Raw genomic sequence first — 12447 nt, forward strand, 5'->3', positions numbered from 1 at the left:
TTGATACAACTGTTTAGTCCAGTTGTGTATAGGCCACGCCCTCCATTCATGATGCATTCTTGATTACAGTGGTGCTGCTCATAACTGGTAGAAACATGGGCCGGTTCACTCACTGGCACCAAGGATCAAAGTATCCTGAACAGAACCGGTTCTCGAACCCGTTCCCTGTTGGTGGAAGAGCGGTGTGTCCTGCTGCGTGTTGAGGATCTGAGTGAATCAGATTATAGACCATGGAGCTGATTCGTCCTGAAGGTTGTGTGAATAAAGAGTTTTTTTTTTTTTTTTTACCTGGTCCAGCGTGGTCTGAGACACGGAGTAATCCTCGATGCTCAGTTTGTGTTTATTTTCTGCCACCAGCTGGAAGACTCGGGCGAGTGATGAGGACGTGATCTCATACTGCAGTGTGTTGTAGTGTTTCTCACGCTGCACACATTTTGGGAAGTTGCTCTCCATAAAGGCTTCAGCAGGACCGAGATCTGGAGAGGAACCGGATCGAGCTGCTCTGATCTTCATCGTCACCACATAACCGTCACCAAACCTAAGGACCAGAACACACACCGGGGTTAAAACATCTCCACACCATCATCTGCTGTTCTCACGGGACACGGCCAGTCCGTCACACATCCGGTGCCATCAATGTTTATTTCATCAGGGACCAAAAACCAACATGTGGACAGAAACCTTCTACTCGACTGTTTTCAGGATTTATTTATACATAGACGCTCCTCCATCTTCATCTCACACCACTTTAATAAAAAACATAAAGAGGAGGAAAAGAACTTACTTGTATTTGAGGTGCTGGATCGTGCCGAGACATTTAAACGTGCCGTTTACCATGATGGCCAAACGCGTGCACAACGCCTCACACTCCTCCATACTGTGTGCACACAGACAGAGAGAGAGAGAGAGAGAGACTATCAGGAGTGTTAAAGTCACATTACACTCATTCAATCAATTTCATGACCAATCACATGTCACCATGTCACCACGTCCTCTTCCATCTGTTCATGGAACTGGCTTTTAATCACAAACTCTCTCACGCCTCAAATTTACAGAAATCTGAATATAGATTTACACCCTTTAGTCAGGGTGAATCTGGGGCGGAGCCTTCTCTTACAAAGGCCCACAGGTATGGAACAGCCTTCCAAATAGCATTCGGGATTCAGACACAACCCCATGACCTGCTGCAGGTGATTATGAATATAATATATTCATAATCACCTGCAGCAATAATCAATATGATTATTAGCGTCTTTGTCTTTTAAAATGACACCCAGCGGGGGAAAAAATATTGTACAAGATTGTATAAGTATTTGCCCCCAGTCCATGTAAAACCCCTAAATCAGATCTTATGAAAAGGGACACGATTACCGCCTCAGCTTTTTATCTTGCCAATGAAGAATTATATCGTTGTAGCTTCGTTTCTGGCTCTGCATTTATTGCTCTATTTCGCCTCCAAGTGGACAATCAGAGACCTGCACTTCTTCAAATTAACATTTCAATTAAATTACACTGCACAAGACCATTTTAATTCAGAACACCAAGTCCTCTGGTGAGATTAGAACATGCTAGTTCGAGCAGGCTGTAAGTTTGACACCACTGGTGTAAATTTTTTATATATATATATATATATATATATATATATATATATATACATACACACCAGTAGCGGCTGGCTTTTGTAAAAGTGAGGGAGGAAGGAATGCTTGGTTGAAGGTCACGGGCCCCAATGCGACCGCACCTGCTGGACCGGCTATAGTTACATGCACGGGTTGAGTTGATAATAGTTGAAAAACCTATCATTTTAACGGGGTGTGTACACTTTTTATAGCTGCTGTACACATTACTTTCAGGTGTTCAACACATCTTTCTCTTTCAAAATTCTCTCAAAATCTTCCGTATTTAATGAAGCAAACCTGGCGGCCATGTTTGTAGCTCAGCCCATGGAAGGGTTTTGCAAGCAAAACATTCACCACGTCCTCTGTTTCCATTACTTTATTCGTAGAATATCTATAACATAGTCAATCCACTTCCACCTCGCCGTTCTCACTCTGACTGCCGAAGTGCCCAAGTCACCGGATCTAGAAGTTAAGTTTGATAAGATAACCCCTCCCCCCAGGCAGCTAAGGCCTCTACTTATTGGTTCATTGCGCAACGAGGGCTGCAGCCTATTGGTTGATATTTTGTAGCACTTGTCAGATCTCTTAGCTAGTCCCACCCTCTTAGAGGAGGATTTTCCTCCTCTCTCTCATTGAAGTCTATGTTAACCACGAGCCGCCAGTGCCGGAGACTGTTTGAATCGGAGTGAATGGGAGCCGAAGGGAGGAAGATCCTCCGTGCAGTAATTTCTAATAGCGAGCGATAGGGGGTGCTAATGTAATTTCACCCAGAGAAACGAATATAATGTACATGTCGTATTTGGCAGTAAAATAGTAATATTCAAGGACAGCAATTCATTAAATTGGTCAAGACAATTTCAACTTTTTATTCTTAGAATTTTTAAGGAGGATCTTCCTCCCTCTCCTCACTGGAGAAGCCACCTGTGATACACACATATACACACACACATGGCGGCACGGTGGTGTAGTGGTTAGCGCTGTCGCCTCACAGCAAGAAGGTCCAGGTTCGAGCCCCGTGGCCGGCGAGGGCCTTTCTGTGTGGAGTTTGCATGTTCTCCCCGTGTCCGCGTGGGTTTCCTCCGGGTGCTCCGGTTTCCCCCACAGTCCAAAGACATGCAGGTTAGGTTAACTGGTGACTCTAAATTGAGCGTAGGTGTGAATGTGAGTGTGAATGGTTGTCTGTGTCTATGTGTCAGCCCTGTGATGACCTGGCGACTTGTCCAGGGTGAACCCCGCCTTTCGCCCGTAGTCAGCTGGGATAGGATCCAGCTCGCCTGCGACCCTGTAGAACAGGATAAAGCGGCTACAGATAATGAGATGAGATGAGATATACACACACAGTTAGGTCCATATATATTTGGACACTGACACAAATTTTGTTTTTTTTACCTGTTTATTGAAACATATTCAAGTTATAGTTATATAATGGACATAAAGTCCAGACTTTCAGCTTTCATTTGAGGGAATCCACATTAAAATTGGATGAAGGGTTTAGGAGTTTCAGCTCCTTAACATGTGCCACCCTGTTTTTAAAGGGACCAAAAGTAATTGGACAGTTGACTCAGAGGCTATTTCATTGGCAGGTGCGGGCAATTCCTTCGTTATGTCATTCTCAATTAAGCAGATAAAAGGCCTGGAGTTGATTTGAGGTGTGGTGCTTGCATTTGGAAGATTTTGCTGTGAAGAAAACATGCGGTCAAAGGAGCTCTCCATGCAGGTGAAACAAGCCATCCTTAAGCTGCGAAAACAGAAAAAACCCATCCGAGAAATTGCTACAATATTAGGAGTGGCAAAATCTACAGTTTGGTACATCCTGAGAAAGAAAGAAAGCACTGGTGAACTCATCAATGCAAAAAGACCTGGACGCCCACAGAAGACAACAGTGGTGGATGATTGCAGAATAATTTCCATGGTGAAGAGAAACCCCTTCACAACAGCCAACCAAGTGAACAACACTCTCCAGGAGGTAGGCGTATCAATATCCAAATCTACCATAAAGAGAAGACTGCATGAAAGTAAATACAGAGGGTTCACTGCACGGTGCAAGCCACTCATAAGCCTCAAGAATAAAAAGGCTAGATTGGACTTTGCTAAAAAACATCTAAAAAAGCCAGCACAGTTCTGGAAGAACATTCTCTGGACAGATGAAACCAAGATCAACCTCTACCAGAATGATGGAAAGAAAAAAGTATGGTGAAGGTGTGGTACAGCTCATGATCCAAAGCATACCACATCATCTGTAAAACACGGTGGAGGCAGTGTGATGGCTTGGGCATGCATGGCTGCTAGTGGCACTGGGTCACTAGTGTTTATTGATGATGTGACACAGGACAGAAGCAGCCGGATGAATTCTGAAGTATTCAGAGACGTACTGTGTGCTCAAATGCAGCCAAACTGATTGGTCGGCGTTTCATAATACAGATGGACAACAACCCAAAACATAAAGCCAAAGCAACCCAGGAGTTTATTAAAGCAAAGAAGTGGAATATTCTTGAATGGCCAAGTCAGTCACCTGATCTCAACCCAACTGAGCAGCATTTCACTTGTTAAAGACTAAACTTCAGACAGAAAGGCCCACAAACAAACAGCAACTGAAAACCGCTGCAGTAAAGGCCTGGCAGAGCATTAAAAAGGAGGAACCACAGCGTCTGGTGATGTCCATGAGTTCAAGACTTCAGGCAGTCATTGCCAACAAAGGGTTTTCAACCAAGTATTAGAAATGAACATTTTATTTATAATTATTTAATTTGTCCAATTACTTTTGAGCCCCTGAAATGAAGGGATTGTGTTTAAAAAATGCTTCAGTTCCTCACATTTTTATGCAATCATTTTGTTCAACCCACTGAATTAAAGCTGAAAGTCTGAACTTCGACTGCATCTGAATTGTTTTGTTCAAAATCCATTGTGGTAATGTACAGAACCAAAATTAGAAAAATGTTGCCTCTGTCCAAATATTTATGGACCTAACTGTGTGTGTGTGTGTGTGTGTGTGTGTGTGTGATAGCAGTCGTAGTAGTTTGACACAACTTGCCTGTGTGATGTTAAAACTACAGCTCTGCCGTCTCGGATGATGCTCATGATGGCGTTCCACAGAAAGCGGCGTGAGTGAGGATCCATCCCACTGGTGGGTTCGTCCTGTAATCAACACACAGAGGGTTAATAAACCCTTAGTGTTCAAATCCCAGAATAATCACAGCTAATTAATCACCGAGTGTGATTGTTTTCATTACCTTTACACAGTTTAAACTGATTTTGAATTAAATGTAATACAGCCCCGATTCCAAAAAAGTTGGGACAAAGTACAAATTGTAAATAAAAATGGAATGCAATGATGTGGAAGTTTCAAAATTCCATATTTTATTCAGAATATAACATAGATGACATATCAAATGTTTAAACTGAGAAAATTTATCATTTAAAGAGAAAAATTAGGTGATTTTAAATTTCATGACAACAACACATCTCAAAAAAGTTGGGACAAGGCCATGTTTCCCACTGTGAGACATCCCCTTTTCTCTTTACAACAGTCTGTAAACGTCTGGGGACTGAGGAGACAAGTTGTTCAAGTTTAGGGATAGGAATGTTAACCCATTCTTGTCTAATGTAGGATTCTAGTTGCTCAACTGTCTTAGGTCTTTTTTGTCGTATCTTCCGTTTTATGATGCGCCAAATGTTTTCTATGGGTGAAAGATCTGGACTGCAGGCTGGCCAGTTCAGTACCCGGACCCTTCTTCTACGCAGCCATGATGCTGTAATTGATGCAGTATGTGGTTTGGCATTGTCATGTTGGAAAATGCAAGGTCTTCCCTGAAAGAGACGTCGTCTGGATGGGAGCATATGTTGCTCTAGAACCTGGATATACCTTTCAGCATTGATGGTGTCTTTCCAGATGTGTAAGCTGCCCATGCCACACGCACTAATGCAACCCCATACCATCAGAGATGCAGGCTTCTGAACTGAGCGCTGATAACAACTTGGGTCGTCCTTCTCCTCTTTAGTCCGAATGACACGGCGTCCCTGATTTCCATAAAGAACTTCAAATTTTGATTCGTCTGACCACAGAACAGTTTTCCACTTTGCCACAGTCCATTTTAAATGAGCCTTGGCCCAGAGAAGACGTCTGCGCTTCTGGATCGTGTTTAGATACGGCTTCTTCTTTGAACTATAGAGTTTTAGCTGGCAACGGCGGATGGCACGGTGAATTATGCTCACAGATAATGTTCTCTGGAAATATTCCTGAGCCCATTTTGTGATTTCCAATACAGAAGCATGCCTGTATGTGATGCAGTGCCGTCTAAGGGCCCGAAGATCACGGGCACCCAGTATGGTTTTCCGGCCTTGACCCTTACGCACAGAGATTCTTCCAGATTCTCTGAATCTTTTGATGATATTATGCACTGTAGATGATGATATGCTCAAACTCTTTGCAATTGTACACTGTCGAACTCCTTTCTGATATTGCTCCACTATTTGTCGGCGCAGAATTAGGGGGATTGGTGATCCTCTTCCCATCTTTACTTCTGAGAGCCGCTGCCACTCCAAGATGCTCTTTTTATACCCAGTCATGTTAATGACCTATTGCCAATTGACCTAATGAGTTGCAATTTGGTCCTCCAGCTGTTCCTTTTTTGTACCTTTAACTTTTCCAGCCTCTTATTGCCCCTGTCCCAACTTTTTTGAGATGTGTTGCTGTCATGAAATTTCAAATGAGCCAATATTTGGCATGAAATTTCAAAATGTCTCACTTTCGACATTTGATATGTTGTCTATGTTCTATTGTGAATACAATATCAGTTTTTGAGATTTGTAAATTATTGCATTCCGTTTTTATTTACAATTTGTACTTTGTCCCCACTTTTTTGGAATCGGTGTTGTAAACTGGGACAATTTCTGATACAATATTTATATAGAGTTTATTATTATTATTATTATTATTATTATTATTACCAGCAGCAGTAGAGGAGGGCAGCCAATCATGGCAATGGCAGTGGACAGCTTCCTCTTGTTTCCTCCACTGTAAGTTCCAGCACAGAGACCTGCGTACTCCAACAGGCCGATTTTATCAACACACCACTGCGCCACCTGCAGGACACGCAAGGCAGTGTGTAACCACGCTTTCTCACATTAACCCTTTAACTTTAGTGAGCCCTGGTTCACCCCTGAGCTCAGAGTAATGAAGGCCACTGGCCAACATCTTGACCGCTTGCATAAGAAAACTGGTCTTACTGTCCACTCGTTGCTCTACACTGAGCACATTCATAAGTATAGGGATGCCTTAAATGCTGCCCGTTCTAACCACTACTCATTAATTATAAGTGGTTCTAAGTCTAGGCCAGAAACACTCTTTAGGATGGTTGATAAACTTCTCAAATCTCCTGTGGCAGCCTGCCCCAAGACAGCTGAACAGTGTCGGGCTTTCTGAAATTTCTCTGAAGACAAAATTAACCAAATTTACCAGTGCTTTCAATCTACTGCTCTAGTTCTCTCCCCCGATTCTCCTCCTCTAGGCCCTAAACTCACTCACTTCACAACTGTTGACTCCCCTTTCTGTCTCTAATATCATCGCTAAGTCTAACTCCTCCTCATGTCAGATTGACCCCACCCCTACTCCTGTACTCAAGGCATGTTCCACAATCATCTATGAACCGACTGCACTGTTGGTTAATTCATGCCTCAACTCTGGTGTTGTTCCCGCTGCCCTCAAAACAGCTGCAGTGACTCCCGTTTTAAAGAAGCCTGATTTAGATCCAACCTCTCTGTCTAATTATCGACTGATCTCCAACCTCCCCTCTTTAGCAAAAATACTGGAAAGAGTGGTTGCTTCACAACTTCACTCCTTTCTCACTGAAAACAATCTGTATGAGCCCTTTCAGTCTGGTTTCCGCACACATCACAGTACAGAGACTGCTCTCCTGCGAGTGGTAAACGACCTCCTCCTGTCTGCTGATAGTGGTTCACTTCACATTCTCATTCTCCTTGACTTATCTGCTGCATTTGACACCATCAATTATGACACACTCACCTCCTGTCTGTCAGATATTGGTATCACAGACACAGCCCTCCAGTGGTTTAGGTCCTACCTCACCAACAGACAACAGTTTGTCACACTGGGTCCACATAAGTCCTCCATGTCCCCTATTACTTGTGGTGTCCCCCAGGGGTCTGTTCTTGGGCCCCTCCTTTTCCTTATATACATACTGCCCCTTGGCCAAATTATTCGTAACCACGGTCTTAACTTTCATTGCTACACTGATGACATCCAATTATATCTCACTACACTACATCCTCCCCCACTGACACCCTCCCAGTTCCCTCAATGACTGTCTATCAGACCTAAAGTTGTGGCTGCAGAATAATTTTCTAAAACTTAACACAGATAAAACAGAAATCATGCTTATTGGCATCAAATCTTCATTGTCCAAATCCTCCAGTTTCAGTTTTGATGGTGCACTTGTTAAATCTGCACCTGTTGTTAGAAACCTTGGAATATTGCTCGACCCCTCACTCAACTTTAATCCCCACACTAAATCTCTCAGCAAGACTGCTTTCTTCCACCTCCGGAACATTGCCCGCCTTCACCCTTTTCTTTCCACTAAACTTTGGTCCACTCCTTCATTATGTCCCGCTTAGATTATTGTACCTGTAACTCCCTTCTCATTGGCCTCCCCACTAAATCCCTTCAAAGACTACAATACATTCAGAACAATGCAGTGAGACTCCTCACCCAGACCAAACCATCTGCTCATATCACCCCCATTCTTTCTCAGTTTCACTGGCTACCTGTTCTGTCCAGAATTAAATATAAAATCATAAGGAGTCACGTGGGGAAGACCTGGGAAATGGCAGCACTTTAGACATGCTCCTGACCCCCCAACAATGACTTACAATTAAGTTTTATCAGCTCTCTGTAAACTCAGTTGTCACAAATAGTTGATATTGTTACTCAGCCATAAAAACAAACAAAGTAGTATAGGTCTGAACTCAACTATGAACCAGACAAAATGAAGCATACAAACTCGGCTGAAGACTATAGCCACTATGGAAGATAACTGTGCTAGCCCAGAAGCAAGCCAGACGAACAGTATTGAAGACCTCTTGGCAGAAATTTCAAAAAGATTGGCTCCACTCTGAATGGAGTAGCAAATGATGTGTCGATAATTAAGTCAGACATAACAGAGCTGAAGACCACAGTAAATGCCATACAGACATGGATGGGAGAAGCAGAAAGTCACATTGCTGAGGTAGAAAATAACACTGCTAACGTGGCTAATGAAAACAAGAAACTGGTGCAACAAGTGGAACAACTGTGGAGCCGTGTTGAAGACCAGGAAAATTGAAACAGACGAAATAACATCTGACTGATTGGACTGAAAGAAGGAAAGGAAGCAGGGAGTACAATGAACGACTACATCAAGAAAATACTGTCTGAGGCTCTAGGGCTACAGGGAGATGAATATGAGATTGAGAGGAGTCACAGAAGCTGGGGGCCGCGACCTGATGACAACCAACTGCCTCGCATGACACTGGTGAAGTTTCTGCATTACACAGCCCGGCAGAAAGTGCTGGCAGCAGCAAAAAAAAAAGAAGAGGGGAATACGGTGGGAAGACTGCACTCTTTCTTTCTACGAGGACATGACCAAAGAGTGTGCCGACCAACGTAGACAGTTTTTGCCCGATGATGAAAACTTTGTGGGCACACCAGGTGAAACAGACGCTACCACACCCAGCCAACCTAAGATTCACATGGAGGGGGAAAAGATGGAGTTTCACTGATCCAAAGAGGGCTGAAGATTTTGTTTGGGAGAATATCCAAACTACAGATAATTGAAGAAGGGCTGAGCAACATGTAAAGGAGAGGGGAGCTTTATTTTGGAAGGTGCGGCGGGGATGGAGTTGTTGAGGTGCTGCCACAACCGGACGGCAGGGGAAGAGTAAAGGTAGCTGTCTATAGGACTCACATGGACCACAGTCAGACTAAGCCAAAGAGGCTCACTACACCGCTATGCCGGGTCTGGTAACGGTGTTTTTTGTTATTGCTGTCCTTATTTGTTGTTGGAAAGTGTTCTGAGACACTGGTTCGTTTTTTGTTTTGATTTTCATGTTGGCAGGAATAGGGCATCGGCAGGTTGTACTAAGTTAGATAGAGTGAAGGCATACAAGTATACATTTCTCAACCATAATAGGCAGTGGGTTCATTAATGTCGTAACATGGAATATTAATGGCTGTAGTACACCAGTTAAACTGAAAAAATTCCTTACTTATCTCAAATTTATATGAAGATGGAGATTGAATACAAGTATACTACAAGATGAGCAATTCACTGCAAGACTGGGTGAGGACATTAAATCATTTTTAAACCTAAATATTGGAACAACAGGTAGATTAGCTACTGTTTGGGATTTAGTTAAAGGACATGGGACATGAAACATAAAAGCACGCTATATCAGTTTCTTTCCATTAAAAATATGAATTAATTGCATCAACAAATACAAAATCATCTATTAAATTCAGTAAAATCGTTATATTCGTGATGATTATATGGCATTTCTGCTCGAGCTCCGATATGCATATTTTACAACCGGAAGAGCCGCTGTCACGTGATCATACGTCACAAAAACTTTCGGGCACAGCACAAGCGGGTAGATGAATGGAGAAGTGGATGACAAGAAAATTGTTTTATAGTCTTTAACGTACATTGGACAGCATGGTGTATTGTGCTGCTTATGGTTGCAATAATTCCAATGAGAAATGCCCTGGAGTAAGTTTTTTTGCATTCCCCAAGGACCCGAAGCTGAGGAAAGTGTGGGCTCACTACTGCCGTAGAAAAAACTTTGCACCTACTGTTTCCCACAAACTGTGTTCGGACCATTTCACTGAGGATTCTTTCAACATTAATACTCAGGTACTGAGCGATATTAATTGCCAAGCCAAATTTAAGAGGCCGTATAGCCGGGTTCATGGAGGCAGTGATAGCGCCATAATATACAGGGCCTAACATTCCTACAACTGTAGAGACAGTCAAGAAATCCCGATATGACAATGACTGCTGCTGCCAGGTTGGTTGTTGAGTAGCCTGACTGTTTTTTTTTTTTCTTGCGTGTGGTATCATTGTTGACGCGAGGTTGTTTTTTGAACATGCCAATGCGGACACGATTTCCCCTGATGAGTTATGACTTCAGATGCGATGCGTGTGTGGAGGTGTGGAGTCCGCGTGATATGTGCGTAAGAGAGGCTTCTCATGTGTTTGGAAATCCGCGCTCCGAGACAAGCGCAAGCATCCCCCCCCCCCCCCCCCCCAAGGGAAAAAAAGGGACCCCCCGAAAATATTGGCATAGTTCGAACACTGAGGACAACCATCACATAACTATAACTATAAACATTTTAGATCAATTATTTTAACTAAATGGGCTATAATAAATAAGCCTGCAGGCAGCCACGGCGGGCTGCCTCAGAAAAGTAACCATTTGTCCTACCTTAAAACTCGTTTTGCATTTTCTGCCTCCTTTTTTGTATTTTCAACCCTGCGTTTATTTTCTTTCCTTTTCTGAAAACCCGATTTGTGTCCAGACATTTTGTTCTGCTACCAACGAACTAACTCGTCAGGTCTCGGCTCTCAAGTCCGCGATGAAGGGCAACAATTGATACATTTTTACAAACAGCCAATAAACAGCCAATAGGGAGGTTGCAGCGTTCAGGCTCTCCTTTGCTCACAGACACTCAGTAATGCACTTATTCTCTGTCTCCTGGCAGAAAGCTCCTTGGTTTGCTCCCCTTGTGTCTCAATCACAGCTGGTATTCTGTAGAAAGACTTCTTTTCACCTTTCCCATCAGCTTTGTTGGAACCCTAACACAGCACAAAAGTTTACCATTGCAGGTTTATGATGAATCAAGTGCCTCGTGGGTTTAAATTCCGCACGCTGCTGTTATTTCCCCCTGATCACGAGTTTGTTGGTCTTCCAATATGGCGCAGGGTCTGTTTACTTCCGGTTTCCGGTGACGTCAGTGGGAAGGGTCTATAGATGCGAGTGGGGAGTTAAACTCTCGTGGTTACCAGAGGACCTGCCCCCCACTGTAACCCTAGCTACATGTAATAGGCGAGAGGCTGAGGATCGTGGAAATGGAGATTGGTGCCGCCCGATGCGCCGCACGGGAAGGACTTTAACTTAACTTTTTTAAAGCATTTGTAAGAGGAAAATTCATAGCTTATGTGTCACAGAAGAAAAAAGAAAGCAGAGAAAAACTACAACTACTGGAAAAGGAAATAGCTAAGTTGGAGAAACAATTGTCAGACCGATTTGATGAGTGTAACTTTAGGAAAATGTGTCAACTAAAATTTGAATTACGTGAAATATATAATAAAAAGGCAGAATATTCACTATTTAGACTCAAAACTAATTTCTATGAAAATGGAGAGAAGACAGGGAAATTACTAGCAAGACAACTCAAACATCAAGATGTAAATAACATTATTATGTCAATTAGAAAAGACAATAAACTGGTCACATCATCCAAAGAGATTAATACAGTTTTTTAAAAACTTTTATCAAGATTTGTATACCTCCATGGGTACAAGCAGCTCTGAGGAGCTGAGCACTTTTTTCCAGAGGGTGGAATTACCAAAGCTCTCTCAGGAAGGAAAAGATAGGAATATCTAGACTATCACAGAAGCTGAAGGAAGATCAGCTATCATGTGCATGAAGACTGGGAAGTCACCAGGTATAGATGGCTTCCCAGCAGAATATTATAAGAAATATGTAGATGTACTATGTCCAGTATTCACAGAAGTTTTCCAAGAAGCATTTCAATATGGGCCACTCCCAGACAGTT

The 12447-nt window shown here is 42.8% G+C and overlaps 1 protein-coding gene across 1 annotated transcript in view; it reads right to left on the minus strand.

Moving 5' to 3' along the window:
* Positions 1-12447, minus strand: part of LOC132871942 (retinal-specific phospholipid-transporting ATPase ABCA4-like) — a 105391-nt gene that overhangs the window by 2816 nt on the left and 90128 nt on the right. Inside the window, 4 exon segments of the mRNA XM_060906578.1 lie at positions 289-538; positions 785-877; positions 4651-4754; positions 6567-6701. Coding sequence (XP_060762561.1) covers positions 289-538; positions 785-877; positions 4651-4754; positions 6567-6701 — 582 coding nt within the window.

This window comes from Neoarius graeffei, chromosome 23 (assembly GCF_027579695.1).
Source record: "Neoarius graeffei isolate fNeoGra1 chromosome 23, fNeoGra1.pri, whole genome shotgun sequence".
Taxonomy (NCBI): Eukaryota; Metazoa; Chordata; class Actinopteri; order Siluriformes; family Ariidae; genus Neoarius; species Neoarius graeffei.